Here is a 15790-nt window from a genome sequence, read left to right on the forward strand (position 1 = left end):
TTTTCACATTACAAATGAGTTTTTTACGTTTATATGTAGAAAGGTTATGAACTTTGTACAGGGAATATTATCAAGAAAACGATAAGTACATACATTACTGTTGAAGAATGGCGCCTGAAAGAGCAGGTGGTGTTAATGGAAATCAATTAAAAAATGTACCGAATATTTCACCCAGGTATTGGCTTGCTTTATCAACGATCTAAATAGAAATAAAAATATTGATTTTGATAATGAACGTCAAATAATTAAAGAAAGTCTCATTTATATAACTTAACAGTTGAATCAACAATTTTGGAATAATATTAAAAGTTGTGAAGTCATTTGAAGTTAAAGTATAAATAATTATTAATTTTGATATTTATCATAATTTTATCCAAAGTTTATAGCAATATAATTATTTAATTACAAGAAATTAAAATTATTTATTTGTTTATAGTTTGCCAAATACATCAATACCATATCCTTCAAATATACAGTCAGGAAATCCTCCACCTCTGCCACCACGTCAACCAGTTCAAAATTATTCTGGGTTCAATGATTATCAAAGACCATTTGGATCAAATTATGGTGGATACGGTGGGTATAGTGGATATGGTTATGGTAATCAGTACAGGGGATATGGAGGATATAATTCGTATGGTTTTAACTCGTATTCTAATTATAATAGTTCTGGGGTATTTGGTGGGCACAGTGGTGATGTTGAAAATAGGTGAGTTTTATGGTATTTTAAAAAATAATGCACTTTTGTAATTATTTGAAAAATATATGAATAATATATTAAATGAATGTTTTATTTAATATCTCTTTTTAATTTTCTTCATATCTTCTACAGGTTTTTCCAATATGTTGAAGATAGCACTAGGCCAACCTTTCATTTAATTGAAACAATCCTTCATACATTTTCGTCGATGACTATGCTTTTGGAGTCTACATATTTTGCTTTAACAAATTCATTTAAAGCAATATTAAGTGTTGCAGAAAATGTTAGGAAGTTACATTCTACTTTAGGACAATTATTTAGTACTTTTGCTTTAATTAGGTTTCTCAAATGGTTATATAGAAAAATCGTACGCAGTACTGGTAAGTATACATATATCAATATGGAATTTTTTTGTTGGATAATTCTAAACTGATTATGGTAATGTATTAATTTAAAATTTAATTTTCTTAAATGTAACCTATCCTATGTGTTTATTTTAGGATTTCAGGATCGCGGCTCGATTAACGATGAATTATGGGATAAATCTTTAGCTAAAATTGGAAATGAAAATGTTAATGTTAATTACTCTTCTTATTGGTCTGGATTTCTAATATTTAGTGTATTTTTTGTAATACCATATATGATTCATAAGATCACGAGTAATATTAAACATATGCAAATAAAAGGTAATCGAATGAAGTATATCGAAATATAATTTTTTTTATTAACGGTATAAATCATTTAGGAAAGGACCCAAAAGAATGGCACCAATATGAAGAACCTGCATATATTGCAACTGTTTTGTACGATTTTGTTGCAAGAAATAATGATGAATTAAGTATTAAAGCTGGACAAAAACTTTGCCTTGCACCCAAGTCTTTGCAACCAAAAAATGTACCAGGATGGTGTAAAGCTACTGACAATGTAAATATTGGTCTTGTTCCCTACAACTACGTTAAAGTTATTGGACAATTGAAAAAAGTGAATAGAAATAATGACGTTACCGTTCTGAATAAAGATGAACCTTCTACAAATGAAAATAGTAGGGATAGCAAAGAAAACTTAGAAGTTACAAAAAATGATGAAAACTCGCAGTAAAACATGAATAATTAAAATTTGAAACAAGAAAATTGAAATATTTTTCTTTACATTTTTTAAAATACTAAAATTTAAATGGAATATAAAATGGTATATTCCATAAAATTCGTATTTATCATAAATGTATTTTCAAAATTGAGAAATTGCCTTAAAATACGTTCACGAGTAACATACTAAACGAAAATATAATTGAACTTCATTTTCTACGAAGTTATTCACGATTTTCTAATGTGCATTTTATTTTCGTAAATTTTTTAAGAAGTTAAAATTCGGATTCTCAAATAGCCATATTTAAAAAACTTAGATCTAACTGAATTAAACCTGTAAATAACAACAATTTTAAGTTCTGATTTTTTAAATACAACTACCTTTCTCCTTATAATATAATATGATATAATAAATGGGACTTATTATATGCAATATTTATATTCATACTGTATACAATTAATAACTAATTTTAGTAGTCCTATGTATTTTATCGTTAAATTTATACGTAGTTTTGTATTTTAAATGTTTGTAATAAACTGGAGTTAAACAGGGTTTAACTGTTTTTAATTTTAACGAATAATTTACAATTGTAGCATACAATTTGGCTAATATAATTTGAATTTATTTTAAAAGAATTATACTCACCATAAAAATTAAACATTAGAGGTTGTGATAAAAGGAAATTGATTTTTCAGGAACATTTGAAAAGATAAGTTAAAATTTCTTCACATAAAATACTTTATAGCCATATGTATATTGGATTTGTGTTACGTGTGCTCGCGCACGAGCGTAAGTATGTATATACATATAAGTGTATATAGATATATTTTACAATTTCAGTTTCTCTCTTTTCAACAATTTTTACAACAGATTCTATATTCTACACAAAAAATTGTTATTCTTTTTAGCATTCTAAAGAAGGGAATGTTTATTAGGAAAGAGAACAGAATGAAAAGAGGAGAAAACGTGAAAGGTTCTTTTTTTTTAATCAGTGAATTTACGGTTGGGATTGGATCCAAAGAGAGCTGAACGTATCTCTGGTATCAATTTCTGTGCTATTAATTCTAATCTTGTTTCCAAAGTATTGCTGACCTTTATACGCCCTAAAAATAATTCACACGATGCTATTAACTTATTATTACTGAATATGTTATTTAATTCAAATAATCTTGAATAATACTCTTATAAGGGTTTTTTTTAGTGAATAAATACCTTTTGCTGCATATAAATCAACACCACCACAGCTATCGGGAGAAAGAAAGTTGTCTTGATCAATTTTAATTGCAACATCTTTTCTTGTTATTTGTTTATAGGCATCTTGAATAGGCTCAATAATGGAGTCTACTAAGGAAAGATCTACTTGACGTACACGAATAGTAATATGAGCTTCTGTCAACTGTAAGTTGAAAATGTATTAGATTATTTAGAAACTATGAATCTTTAACTGAAAAAAACTATTTTAAAATAATATTTAATATTTTAATGAGCTTTTACCTGACATAGACCTTGTAGAACCAACAATTTCATAATTTCTTTATACTGAGGAACATCCTGTGATATTTCGCTTAATCTTTTCCTAGCTTCATCAAGTACATTCCGCACATGATCTTCTCTAACTTTCAGTACTCTCAAACGAGCTTGATTTAACATATTTGATGATTGACTGTGCAATAAAATTTAAATTTAATGTAATCATTCTTTTAGTTTAGACAAAATCTACATAGAATTTAAAATTACTCTCAGTATTACACATACATTTTCTTTTGAAGCTCCACTTGTTTCTCTTTTTTCTCATAGTATTCCATAATCTTAAGTCTCTGTTGTTGAACTAAACGACCTTTCTCAATATTAAATTCTTCCTCTGCTTTAGCATCAATTTCTTCTGCTTTTTCATTGGCTTCTTGCTCAATGAAAGCCATCATATGTTTAATCTTAAAATATTAAAATTATAAATAAAACATATATTAAATAAGTATTATAATATTTTATAAATCTATGTTACTATAGAACTTGATCAAATAAAGCTTATGATTAAATTGTTGCTTATAGTCTCATGTTTTACACAAAATAATTTTTTGTAAAGTAAACTTAATGTTAACAATTCTTCAAAATAATAAAAAAATTAAGACAGAATAATTAAAATAAAAATAACTGAAATCATTTAATATTCGTAAATTCTATTGCAAAACTACATTGAAAAAAATTTTAATCTAGTTTTTATAATAAAATTTCTTCCAATGACTTTATTATAAGAAAAATGAACAACTGCAATAATATAAATGTAACAAGAAAACAGGTATTCTATGTAAGCAACAATATATAGAGTAAAATGCAAAAATAGATTGAAATCGATGGTCTTCGATGAGAAGTTACAAGTATTTTAAATTAAATTATTTATACCTGTTTTTGTACATCTGCATCGCTTAGTGCCATATTGAAGCTTAAAGATTTACTGGTTTCCTTTTAATACTGGCAGTTACTTTTTCAATACACTAATTTTGAATCGAATTTTTGGAGGAGTCAACGCCTACTGACAAAAGTGTCTTCGGTTAATGATGATCATATGACACAAGAGTAGTGTGTTCCCAAAACTGATTTATCAGGTTTAACATATGTGCAAATGCGTTCTTAAAAAAAATAAAAATGTACCATACATGATTAATAATTCCAGAATATTTTATTTAAAAAAATCATAAAATAATATTGTTCGTAGCAGCATAAATACATATAAAAATGTATATAGTTTAATTGTATAAGACGACTCTTATGAAATATGTAATTCGTTTGGTTAAGAAAATGAACTTGGCTATATAACGAGAGACAAATATTTAATAATTTAAATGTTTTATAAAACAATGTGTAATTATTAAATATGTACATACAGGTTCTAGTACGGAAACCAACATGTGCATATAAAAAATCCTATTTTATTGTGACATTTCATAAGATGAATTAACTACACCGTCTTCAGCGTGCATGTCGGTGGTTGTGTTTCGTACTTTGCTAGGAAAACATTGTTTTTAATTGGAATTTTGCATACTTTCACAATTTAATACAATAGCTCGTATAAAAGAAAGTGACATACACTGTGATAACTGTCAAACAAGTTAATTGTTAAATAAATTTCAAGGAGGTAATGAGTCGTTTATTCTAACCTAATAAGTTACACGCTGCCTTTCCTCGTCTGACTTTCAAAAAAACATCAACAAACTGTTTTTACGGGTATTCTACATTTTTGCATTTAATTTAATTGTTTTTTTTATAATTAGTATTTTTTACTAATTCGTTACATGTTTTATTCTGGAACATTAATGTTTGTTTGTTGTATATTCAATTTTGAGGTTAATTTATCAACTGATTTCAAATTTAATGATTTTGAAATAACGATTAAGTGTTAAATTCAGTTGTTCCAATTAGCAATTATTTAGTGCAAAATTGTGTATATTATGTTTTTTCCAAGTTGAAGAATCGTATAACTGTACATTTTATTTTACTGTACAATATACAACCGTTTTGTTCATATTACCCCTTTTGTTCGGTATCGGTTTATTGTAATGTTAGCTTTCCTTAATTTTAATTTTGATAGTGAAACATTTACAATCAAAATAACTGATAATAAATATTACAAACAATAAAGAATTGATTATTTTATATTTTTAGTGGTAAAATTTTTTGTAATCTATCATTCGGAACTGTAAAATAGGAAGAGTACATAACACATTAACAATATGTTTTTAGATATGAAAACAATGTACTATTGTGTAATAAAAATAAAAAAATTTGTTGACCTCGTAAAGTAATTTAAAAAAAAAAAAAAAAAAAAAAAAAAAAAAAAAAAAACCACTGCATTAAATTTATATTTACAGGATAACAGAAAGAAAGATGTCAAGTGCAGAATCCTTAGCTGAAGTAACAGATGTAGTTCAAATTCTTCGACAATGGGAAGAGGAACATTCATCACCTACATACGACCCAATTCCAACGCTTCAAAGATTGGCAGAGATTATAGAACTAGAAACAGAAAACTATTTAAAGATGGATCCAGATCCATTTGATGAAAGACATCCATCGCGTACAGATCCAGAGTGTAATTTTGGACACATATTAAAAGTTTTGTTTAGGAAAGATAATTTTATGACTAAGGTAAGATTGTAAAAGAAAATAGTATACAATATTATATTACTGTAAGGTGGAAAATAATTATGCAATTTATTATGTTTTCAACAGCTTATAAATGATTATTTGAGAGACACTTATTGGTCTCGTGCTGGTATCACAGGTCGTGATGTTAGGAAACTAAATATTGCAGCTTGTCGTCTTATGCTTGATATTCTTCCTGGCTTAGAAACTTCTGCAGTATTTCAGCCAGATATGGAAGGACTTACCCATCGTCTTTTTTCATGGGCAGAAAAAAGCATAGAGCCATTACAAAGTTATGCAACTGGACTGGTAGCTGCTGCAATGGAAGTTCAGGAAATTGCTACGGGTATTTTTTTAATTTCATACTTAATTTCTATCTGTATGCTCGAAGGTGAAATAATTCGATGTATTTCTGTGGTAGGATTTAGAGAACAAAATGCAAAAATGGTTCCTTTGATGCTACAAAGGCTTCATAAATTACAAGAAAAGATGCAGGAAGATAGGCAACTTGCAGCCAATAGTAGACCATTTGCACATTTTGGGCAAGATAGAAATAGCGGAGGGGATGGGGAGAATAAGGGTGTTCCTGGGAAAAGAAAAGTAAAATTAGTTTATTTACTTGTTTGGCCATTTTAATTTTGCTGTAATTTAATATTTTTTACAAATTTATTGTATAATTAATGATTATAAATTTTGTTTAAAGGTTCGAGAAAAACGGAAAGAAAATGGTATTCTCAAAAGCCCTAGTCATAGTAATTATTATTCGGAGGATGAAGAGGACTATGTTCCATCAGATGATTCAGCTCCTTTACCTAAAAAGAAGAAAAACAGCATCGAATGTGAAACTCCCATAAAAAGTGACGTTATGTATCCAGAAATAATGTCTCCACCATTGTCTGTGCCAAAGAATTCCAATTCTAATAATCAAGTAACACCGTCTAAGACGCAAAGTACTCACAGCAGATCGTTGAACATTTCTTCAGCACGTTGCAATTTGCAGAAAAACTCTGCATCGTCTACTCAAAATTCCGTTACACCATCTACGTTATTAGAGGGAAATTCAAACTCTTCATGGGCAGAAATGGAATCGTATGTGATTGGAAATGTACAGATACATCCACCAACGTTGGCTACAAGACAGATGTTGATATTAAGGCAAGCAAGAATATTAACTTTGTTACAAATGTTGTAATGAAAGTAAAAAAAATAATAAAAATTTTTTGTTCATATAGGTATCTTACACCGATGGGTGAATATCAAGAATTCTTAGGTCATGTATTTGAACAAAATGCTTTGGAACTAATTCTCAAGTATATCAATGTTAGAGAAACCAAGGACAGTCGCCTAGCATTTGAAGCTTTAAAATACTTAGCTTCTCTTCTATGTCACAAGAAATTCTCTATTGAATTCCTTAATGTTGGAGGTTTACAAAAATTGTTGGATGTTCCAAGACCCAGTGTCGCGGCTACTGGTGTTTCTATTTGTTTATACTATTTAGCATATTGTGAAGACGCAATGGAGAGAGTGTGCCTGCTACCAAAACATGTTATTTCGGACCTTGTTACCTACGCATTATGGCTTCTAGAACGAAGTCATGATTCTGGAAGATGCCATGCAACAATGTTCTTTGGATTTTCGTTTCCGTTTAAAGTAATACTAGAAGAATTCGATGCACAGGATGGACTTCGAAAACTTTTCAATGTGATATCCACTCTACCGATCTTGAACATAGAAGAGGAGCCAGCACTTAACGATGACGAAGAGTGTGCTTCTAGACAGATCGTTAGACACGTTGCAGTAGCTTTAAAAAGATACATGGAAGCTCACTTACATCTCAAAGCGGAGCAGTTACAAAGAGCAGAGAATATTAGAGCAGAGCGTGATACCTGGCAGCCATCGTTACCACCTTACAAAGCTTGCAAATTAAGTAGCGAAGAAGTGCAAGCAAAAGTAGAAGTTCTACAAGAATTGATGTCTGTAAGAGCAGTATGGCCACCAGTAGAAGAATTATATCGCCTGGGTGGTATAACGCTTCTACTACAAATTATTGCTTTCGCTAGAGAATGGAATTATAGTGGTCGAGTTCACACAACTTCCAGTGCAGAAACAGTTCGCTCCTGTTTGGATGTCATAGCTATATGTTCCATAGTGCCAAAAGTGATGTTGTTACTTTGCGAAAGAGTAGACATGCCAGACATGTCAATGACTATGGCAATTAATTTACTCCTCGCTGCGGCTGAATGTGAAATCATCGCAGATCCTGATGTACAAAGAGCTGCGTTAAGAGCTGTAATTAACTGTGTCTGCGCTCCGATAAATAGGATTGGTGGAAACGTGGCCAGATACTCGGTGACTGGCTCCGCTAAGAAGAAAGCAAATATTAATAATAGCGAAGAGTTAATACAAAAGATTTGGGAAAGCGTGAGATCAAATAATGGAATAATGGTTTTGCTGCAGTTGATGATGGTTAAAACACCTATCACTGATGCGGATAGCATAAGAGCATTGGCGTGTCGTGCTTTAGCGGGGCTAGCACGCAGTGAGAAAGTAAGACAGATAATTAGTAAACTTCCAATGTTTACCGATGGACAGATTCAAGCTCTTATGAAGGATCCTATACTCCAAGAGAAAAGACAGGAACACGTTACGTTTCAGAAATATGCTTTAGAGCTAATGGAAAGAGTTTCTGGGAAAGCAAAACCTACCGGAGCAGAATATGAAATTTCTTTGGCCAGTTTACATCGAGCAAACGTAGTAGCCCAAACTAGAATACAATATAACGAGCAACAATTGAATCATTTAATATACCAACATTTAGTATCGAAAGGGTTAACAGAAACTGCTTCGACACTTCACAGAGAAGCAAATTTATATTCATCCGCAATAATGAAATCGATTTCTACATATCAACCATTTACTTATCGAAATCCTGTGGCTACTGGAACAAGAAATGGATTCTCTCCTGGAGCTCCGGTTAACTTATATAATACGAGTAGATGTACTCAGAGAGAAGTGTCTTCTCGAAATAGTACCACTCCTAGTTCGTCTAGATTTTTATCCCATTCAAATGCAGGCTCCGGATCATCCTCTTTATCTTCTGGAAGTAACATACGCATGAAACTTTCTGACTGCCTCGTTCAAAACGGTGTTCCGAATATCACAAATCAACCAATTAAACTGCAAATTAACCAAAAGTAAATAGACATTTTATAGTACATACGATACTTTGTTGATAATAAAAAAGAATTTCTTTTTCTAGGAAAAACCAAGTTGATAAACAGCCTCTAGTCAATTCAATGAATTGTCAATCATTTATGCAACCAACTGTGTGTAGATCACTACAGAAACAAATTTCAAGGGATCCTGGAAGTGGTGGACCTGGAGTTGCTACATCAAATCCATCTACTGTAACGTTGGATTCTATTATTACAGAATATTTAACAAATCAACACGCGTTGTGTAAAAATCCTATGGTTACTTGTCCACAATTTAATCTCTTTGAGTAAGTATTGCTTATAAAGAATTGTGAATGAAATCACTCATAAATTTATTTATTTGTAATAATATTTTGTTTAATTATACAGACCTCATAAGTGTCCGGATCCTTGTACAAAAAATTCAATTCCCACAAATGTAACAGTAAGACTGGCTAGAAGAGCATTAGGAATAGATGGTAGGAGATTGGATAGAAGACATATTTATAGCCGATTTTGTCCTGTTAAAACTTTCCGGCCTACGGACGTTGGAACTTTTACCTGTTGTATCTTTTCGGTAAGATGAGTTTTCTATTAAATTGGCGTAATTAGGTAAGAGCCTCTCACCATTCTAGAACTTGAAAGTTTAGAATTCTAAAATTCCAGAATTCCAGCCTGTTTCAGGGAAAGAATACTAGTTATCCCAATGGATAAATCTTTACATTTTCTTTATTTGCAATAATATAAAGCATTACTAATGTAGTATTTCAATATTCTTTCAGCCCTGCCAGCAATATTTAATGTTAGGTACTTACGCAGGAGATGTAAAAATGTTTAATGCGCATACAGGGCTAGAGGAAGCAACGTATCCATGTCATGAATCTTATGTTTATCACATGGAATGTAATCAACGTGGAAATTTATTGTTAACTTCTACCGCATGGAGAAGTCCTATGTCTGCATTGTGGAGTATAGGAACCTTCTTTGATTTGAAATTATCTTTAGAAAATGAGGATTATGTCGAATTCGGTAAACTTCAAGACAGAATTATTGGAACCCAAGGTGAAAGTGCAACTGTATGTATTTTCTTTTCCTATAAAATAATAATATCACGAATGAGTACAGTAAGAGTAATTACTGACATTATTTTTGTAATTTTAATTTTCAGATTTATGACATAGCTACTGGAAAATTATTAAGTACCCTTACCCCTTCAATTTCCAATCAATACACCAAAAATCGTGCAACATTTAGTATGAATGATGAATTGGTTCTCAGCGATGGAATTCTTTGGGATGTAAATTCAGGAAAAGAAATTCACAAGTTCGATAAACTGAATCAAACACTTAATGGAGTTTTTCATCCAAATGGTATTTACATATAAATTCATTGGCGTAAGTAGGATTTTCTGTAGGGTGTCACAGAACCCTTAGAAAGTTTGAAATTTTGAAATCTTAAAAGTTCAGAATGGTGAAGGAACCAATCCACACCTTTCAGGCTCACTCTAGTCCCCACCTAATTACGCCAATGTATAAATTACTAAACATTGTGGATAATTTGTTTATTTAACATAAGATAATATATTAATATCGGATAATAAATTTTTATTTTTAACAGGCACTGAGGTAGTATCGAATACAGAAGTTTGGGATTTAAGAACTTTTCATCTCTTAAAAACAGTACCAACGCTTGATCAGATGGAAGTAATTTTTTCTCCAGTTAATAACATTATATATGCTGTATCTTTAGATCAAGAAAATGGAGATGAATCGCATTATGTTACTTCATTTAAAACGTTAGATGCTTTAGATTACAATAATATCGGTAGGTGATCATGAATTTTTTCTGGATTTTTAACGTATTCTATCCTATTTGAAAATCAAATAAATTATAATGATTAAATAATTACAGCAACTTGTGATGTCAAAAGAGGAATTTACGGATTGGCTTGTAATAAATTTGACACTCAAATAGCAATCGTTGAAAATCAAGGTGAATTTGATAGCATCCAAGAATCCTGCGTTAGGCTGTACGATGTTGGAAGAAGAAGAGATGATGAGAACGAAGCGGATGAAGATGATGATGAAGATGATCTTGATGCAAGCGATGATGATGGCTCAAACTCGGCTTCTGACGATAATAATGCTGATGGTAAGAATCTGCTATTAATTTAAAAATCTTTCAATTAATATTTTTTTAAATTTATTTTTAATACGAATAATTTAATTTTAAAGAGGTAGCTATTAAATATAAATCCTTATATTTATTTAAAATTTTGAGTTAACTATAAATTATTCTAATTATGTTTGAACTATATCTCTAATTGAAATTTTTAATTTTTTCAGATTTAATTCATATTGAATTCGACTTTAACATATAAATTTCTATGTATACCTTTTTTATTGCATTATATGATAGAAATTTTTTTGTTAATATGAAATGAAATTGGTTTTTAAATAGACGCAGACAACGCAGATGTGGTAGCAGAAGAGAATGGTGATGAAAATGAGCGAAACGATAGTGAGAATAACGACGACGACGACGATGATGAAGATGCAGTCGATGGAGACGATGCCGGAGGAGATATAACAGATTATAGTAGATCACCTGATTCTTCTGATTTCTCTCTTTCCGATGTCGATGATCTTGAAATTCTTTTTCCATAAATGTTCTCAAAACAGAAATACAATCAATCAACAAATTCAATACATTAAAAATAGAGATTTATTTCATTATTGGTCAATCAGCAGGCTGAAAGGGGTTTCACCATAAAATAATTCTTTTTAATGTGTAATTGGCGAACATGTGTATTTAAAAACGAATACAAATATTATAATACTTTTATATTTATCTTATGTATATTTTCATTACAAAATATGAAACTTTAACTAAGCAATTGATTCTGTAACTTTAAATTTTCATTTAGAAATATTAACTAAATGCTGGTTCATTTTATAATAAATTAATTTTTGAAATATGGGGAATTATTGTAAATTTTTAATTAAAAAATTCTTTGATACGTCTTTTCGCCATTATTATTTAATATAACATCGCCGAAGATTGGCCAGAGAAATAATTCTGTAAACGAGTTACTCAGTTATAAAAATTCTAAGTAATAAAAAATGTAATTGTGAATTTCGATCGAATTTTTTTTATCGATCGACATAAATGTATATATTATTATTTAAGGTATTTGTTGTTCAATGAATTTGTATCGCATATTCTCTCTTAAAAATTGAATTATTAATGTGAGATTCATTTCCTCTTTGAAATAATCATGAAAAATTTGTATCAATTAATGGATTATGTTAAAAAATCATTGGAAATCGAATTGTCGATTAATTACGAAATATCTGACTATTTAAGCGATAAATTTTGTCCGAATTTTTTTAAACGTATACTTACGAATGTATATGAAAAAGGGCGTGTAAGGATGAGAGAGTGTGAGAAAAATAAAGAAGAGAGCTTGTAAAAAGTTGATTTAATCTATCGTTTATTATCATTAATAAAGAATCATGAATTTGTATAAATATGCTCTAATAAATAGAAGCGCGCTTTACATAAAACTTATGATTAAATTATCGATACTTCATTTTTAATTAATAGTAAACTGGTTTTGCTCTTTTTTTATTTAATTTTAATTAACTAGGTACATAATACATACATACATGTTTTATAATGTTATTCCATTATTATTCTAGCATTAAAATATAATTTATTTACATAAGTTAGTAAGTCACCGCTATCTAGGAGCAAGACTTGGAACTATAATTAAAACTAAACTATCGGTATATTACCATTAAGGCGTTCAGGTATTTTAACCGACAGCATTCAACTTGCTACCGCTAAGTAAGAAGCAGTCTGTAGAGGGGCATCAGACTGGTGCTCAAAAGCCTAAATATTCAATATTAACAATCACTTGCTAAACACATTACATACATATTATAATATTTCATTACTACTCCCCACATTCTATATACTTCTTTTCTCCAATGGCCAATCATATTTCCTAATTGATAAAATTTTCGTTTGTTAAGGTTGGATACTTTGATTTTCTTTGAAATGGAAATGGCTGTTCTCGATTCACGTTAGAGTCAGGTGGAATGGGAGACGTGTCCACAGTATATAAAAGAGCGATGCTACGACGAATCGGCTTCTGAACTGGGGCTGATTTATTCGTTGGATTGTTCATATTGTTCTTTTAATTAGACAATACGAATTATCCTTGCAATGGCCCTCAGTCAGACAAGTGTGGTGAGTAATAAGTATGAATAAAAGGTAGATACTGATAAAAGAAACAGTTAATTATAACCATCATGATGACGATGATGATTTTTATCACTGTTTTTTTTTATGTTATTACCATTACATTTGTTATTCTCATCTTTGATTCAGACAAAACTTTCCACATTAAATTTATATATCATCAATGAAATTTTAATTATTATAGGTTACTAATTTATAATATGTTTTTAGAATTTCGTCGATAAAAAACGAATAACATTTCTTACAACTTTCCTTGAATCATTTTTTTAATTCTTTTTTCAAAACATTGTTATACTTCGTTAATTGTAATCACTATTTTATTTAAATAAATCCCAAACAATAATGACTGTACAAATTGTATTAATAGGAGTTAGAATTTGTTTTAAATATAATAAAAGAAACAATGCCTGTAGAAATACAATATATTAAAATATTAAATAAGTTTATGAACTATATTATTTTAAAATATTAAATTTTTTAAATACACTAGGTTACCCTGTTATGTTTTCTAGATACAAAGTAAATATAAATGTAATGAAATGAATGTAAAATTGTACAATAAATAAATTAATTTAAATCCTAAATTTAAAGAGCTTCATTATAAAGTAAAATATATATTGATTACAGCTAAAACTATACAATACTGTGATAGAGGATGTTATATCGGGTGTAAGAGAATCATTCATAGATGAAGGTGTAGATGAACAAGTACTACAGGAGCTCAAACAAATATGGGAAACCAAATTAATGTCTAGTAAAGCAGTCGAACTAAATCCAGATCCCCCAGAGCCTCAGGTGCCTCAAATAAATACACACAAAACTGTGCCTGTTAATAAAGGTAATTATCTTATATCCATAAATAAGAAAAATGTATTAGTAGCAAATTAATTTGTATATTATTAAATCTATAAAAAATTAAAAGTATAATTGAAGTTAATATAAATGAGTAATCTCGACAAGTATAATGCAGTCTCCATTTTTCAGGAGTAAATATGGGAAACCACTTTTTACAACAATCAGGAGGAAATTCAGCTCCGCAACAAACAACACAACAACAGCAGCAGCAACAACCACAACAACAACAGGCTCCTCAGCAGACACAAACACAAACACAATGCCATTCGACTACAACTGGTATACAACAGCATGCTGGTGCACCGGTGCAGCAGTTAGTCACATCTACGTCAGCAGTGATGGACCGACAAGTACCTATTCAAATAACATTGCCACCACAAACAGGTGTACCAGATGCTCAGCAAAGAGTTTTAACTATACAGGTTCCGGCGTCGGCAATTCAAGGTATATAATAATTTAATATATACTAATGTTGATGTGCACAAGTGTTAATGCCATTGAAATTTAATTGTAATAATTTGTGTTCAGGTAATCAATTGCATACAATTCTGACGGGCCCAGTTATTTCAGCTGCAATGGGATTACCAGCTAACCTGGCTTGTACATTGCTCCAGCAGCATGTCAATTCCACGCTTCAGGGTCAGGCATTAGCTCCACTTCAAGTTAGTCAGCCTCTTCAAGTAGTTACACAAAGTGCCAATAATGTCTCTCAACGGCCTGTTCAAAGTCAGGTATATCATTACATAGTCTTTTCTTTTGTTTTTGTAAGTGGAAATTAATTCTTATCTTTGTTACAGAATAACATAGCACAGTTAGATGGTCCTCTTGGAGATTCGTCAGATGATGATGAAGAGGAAGAAGAGGAAGATAATGAAGATGAAGAAGAAGATCTTGATGATAAAGAAGAAGAGGAAAATGATGAAGCTGCTACAAGAGAAGAAGTATTTAAAATGTTTTATTTCAGCTTTCTAAATCTTTATTAACAAATTAAAAATTTCTTTTTTGATATATGGTTTTCAATTTTCAGGAACCATTAAATTCGGAAGATGACGTAACGGATGACGATCCAACAGATCTTTTTGATACTGAAAATGTAGTTGTTTGTCAATATGATAAGGTATTTATTAATTTTATCGTTTTCTTTATAAATTAATTCACTTTCTATTTAATGTCCACTGTGTAACGAACAATTTAATGAACAATTTTTAGATAACAAGGAGTAGAAATAAGTGGAAATTCTACCTCAAAGACGGTATAATGAACCTCAGTGGTAAGGATTATGTTTTTCAGAAAATGAATGGTGATGCGGAGTGGTAAAAGTAAATACATAGAATTATAAAAAATCAACCTGATAATGTGTTCACATGAAATTGGTGTAACATTTTGTTTCTAAAGGTGTTCCTAAGGAAAAGTTAGTTTTCTTTTGAGCAAAATTGTATAAAAAAAGGATGAGTTGACTGTTATTTTCAAGTTGCTTTTAAAGCTTGTTTAGGTTCGATTAGAATTTTATTTTACAGATCAAGTATGCACTGGAACCTAATTATTCTAA

General features: G+C 30.1%; 4 protein-coding genes across 6 annotated transcripts; 3 read left to right on the forward strand and 1 right to left on the reverse strand.

Annotated features, from left to right (window-relative positions):
* Nucleotides 1-104: 104 nt before the first annotated feature.
* On the forward strand, nt 105-2337 carry Pex13 (peroxisomal biogenesis factor 13). Its single transcript, XM_034336761.2, has 5 exons — nt 105-175; nt 437-709; nt 833-1080; nt 1201-1386; nt 1446-2337. The coding sequence occupies exons 1-5, from the start codon at nt 108-110 to the stop codon at nt 1796-1798; spliced, it is 1128 nt and encodes a 375-aa protein (XP_034192652.2). The 5' UTR covers nt 105-107; the 3' UTR covers nt 1799-2337.
* Nucleotides 2334-4364, reverse strand: Vha26 (V-type proton ATPase subunit Vha26). Its single transcript, XM_034336762.2, has 5 exons — nt 4187-4364; nt 3542-3717; nt 3281-3449; nt 2999-3182; nt 2334-2889 (listed from the first exon to the last, which is right to left on the reverse strand). Exons 1-5 carry the CDS (start codon nt 4217-4219, stop codon nt 2771-2773), a joined length of 681 nt encoding a protein of 226 aa, XP_034192653.1. The 5' UTR covers nt 4220-4364; the 3' UTR covers nt 2334-2770.
* A 364-nt stretch (nt 4365-4728) lies between these two features.
* Nucleotides 4729-12660, forward strand: mahj (LisH and WD40 domain-containing protein mahjong). Of its 3 annotated transcripts, XM_034336729.2 has the most exons (14): nt 4729-4919; nt 5653-5929; nt 6014-6272; nt 6348-6526; nt 6630-6854; nt 6927-7081; nt 7159-9120; nt 9186-9428; nt 9511-9697; nt 9903-10196; nt 10289-10490; nt 10738-10944; nt 11032-11271; nt 11581-12660. In XM_034336729.2, exons 2-14 carry the CDS (start codon nt 5669-5671, stop codon nt 11784-11786), a joined length of 4620 nt encoding a protein of 1539 aa, XP_034192620.1. In that variant the 5' UTR covers nt 4729-4919; nt 5653-5668; the 3' UTR covers nt 11787-12660. The 3 variants fall into 3 exon arrangements, with proteins under 3 accessions (XP_034192620.1, XP_034192619.1, XP_034192618.1); XM_034336728.2 differs by having other exon boundaries at nt 4729-5008; nt 6630-7081; XM_034336727.2 differs by having other exon boundaries at nt 6630-7081; nt 11581-12659.
* Nucleotides 12661-13173: 513 nt separating this feature from the next.
* TfIIA-L (transcription factor IIA L) lies at nt 13174-15780 on the forward strand. Its single transcript, XM_034337153.2, has 7 exons — nt 13174-13374; nt 14014-14224; nt 14371-14685; nt 14770-14972; nt 15039-15182; nt 15269-15358; nt 15451-15780. The coding sequence occupies exons 1-7, from the start codon at nt 13351-13353 to the stop codon at nt 15556-15558; spliced, it is 1095 nt and encodes a 364-aa protein (XP_034193044.1). The 5' UTR covers nt 13174-13350; the 3' UTR covers nt 15559-15780.
* Nucleotides 15781-15790: the final 10 nt, after the last annotated feature.

This window comes from Osmia lignaria, chromosome 12 (genome assembly GCF_051020975.1).
Source record: "Osmia lignaria lignaria isolate PbOS001 chromosome 12, iyOsmLign1, whole genome shotgun sequence".
Lineage (NCBI taxonomy): Eukaryota > Metazoa > Arthropoda > Insecta > Hymenoptera > Megachilidae > Osmia > Osmia lignaria.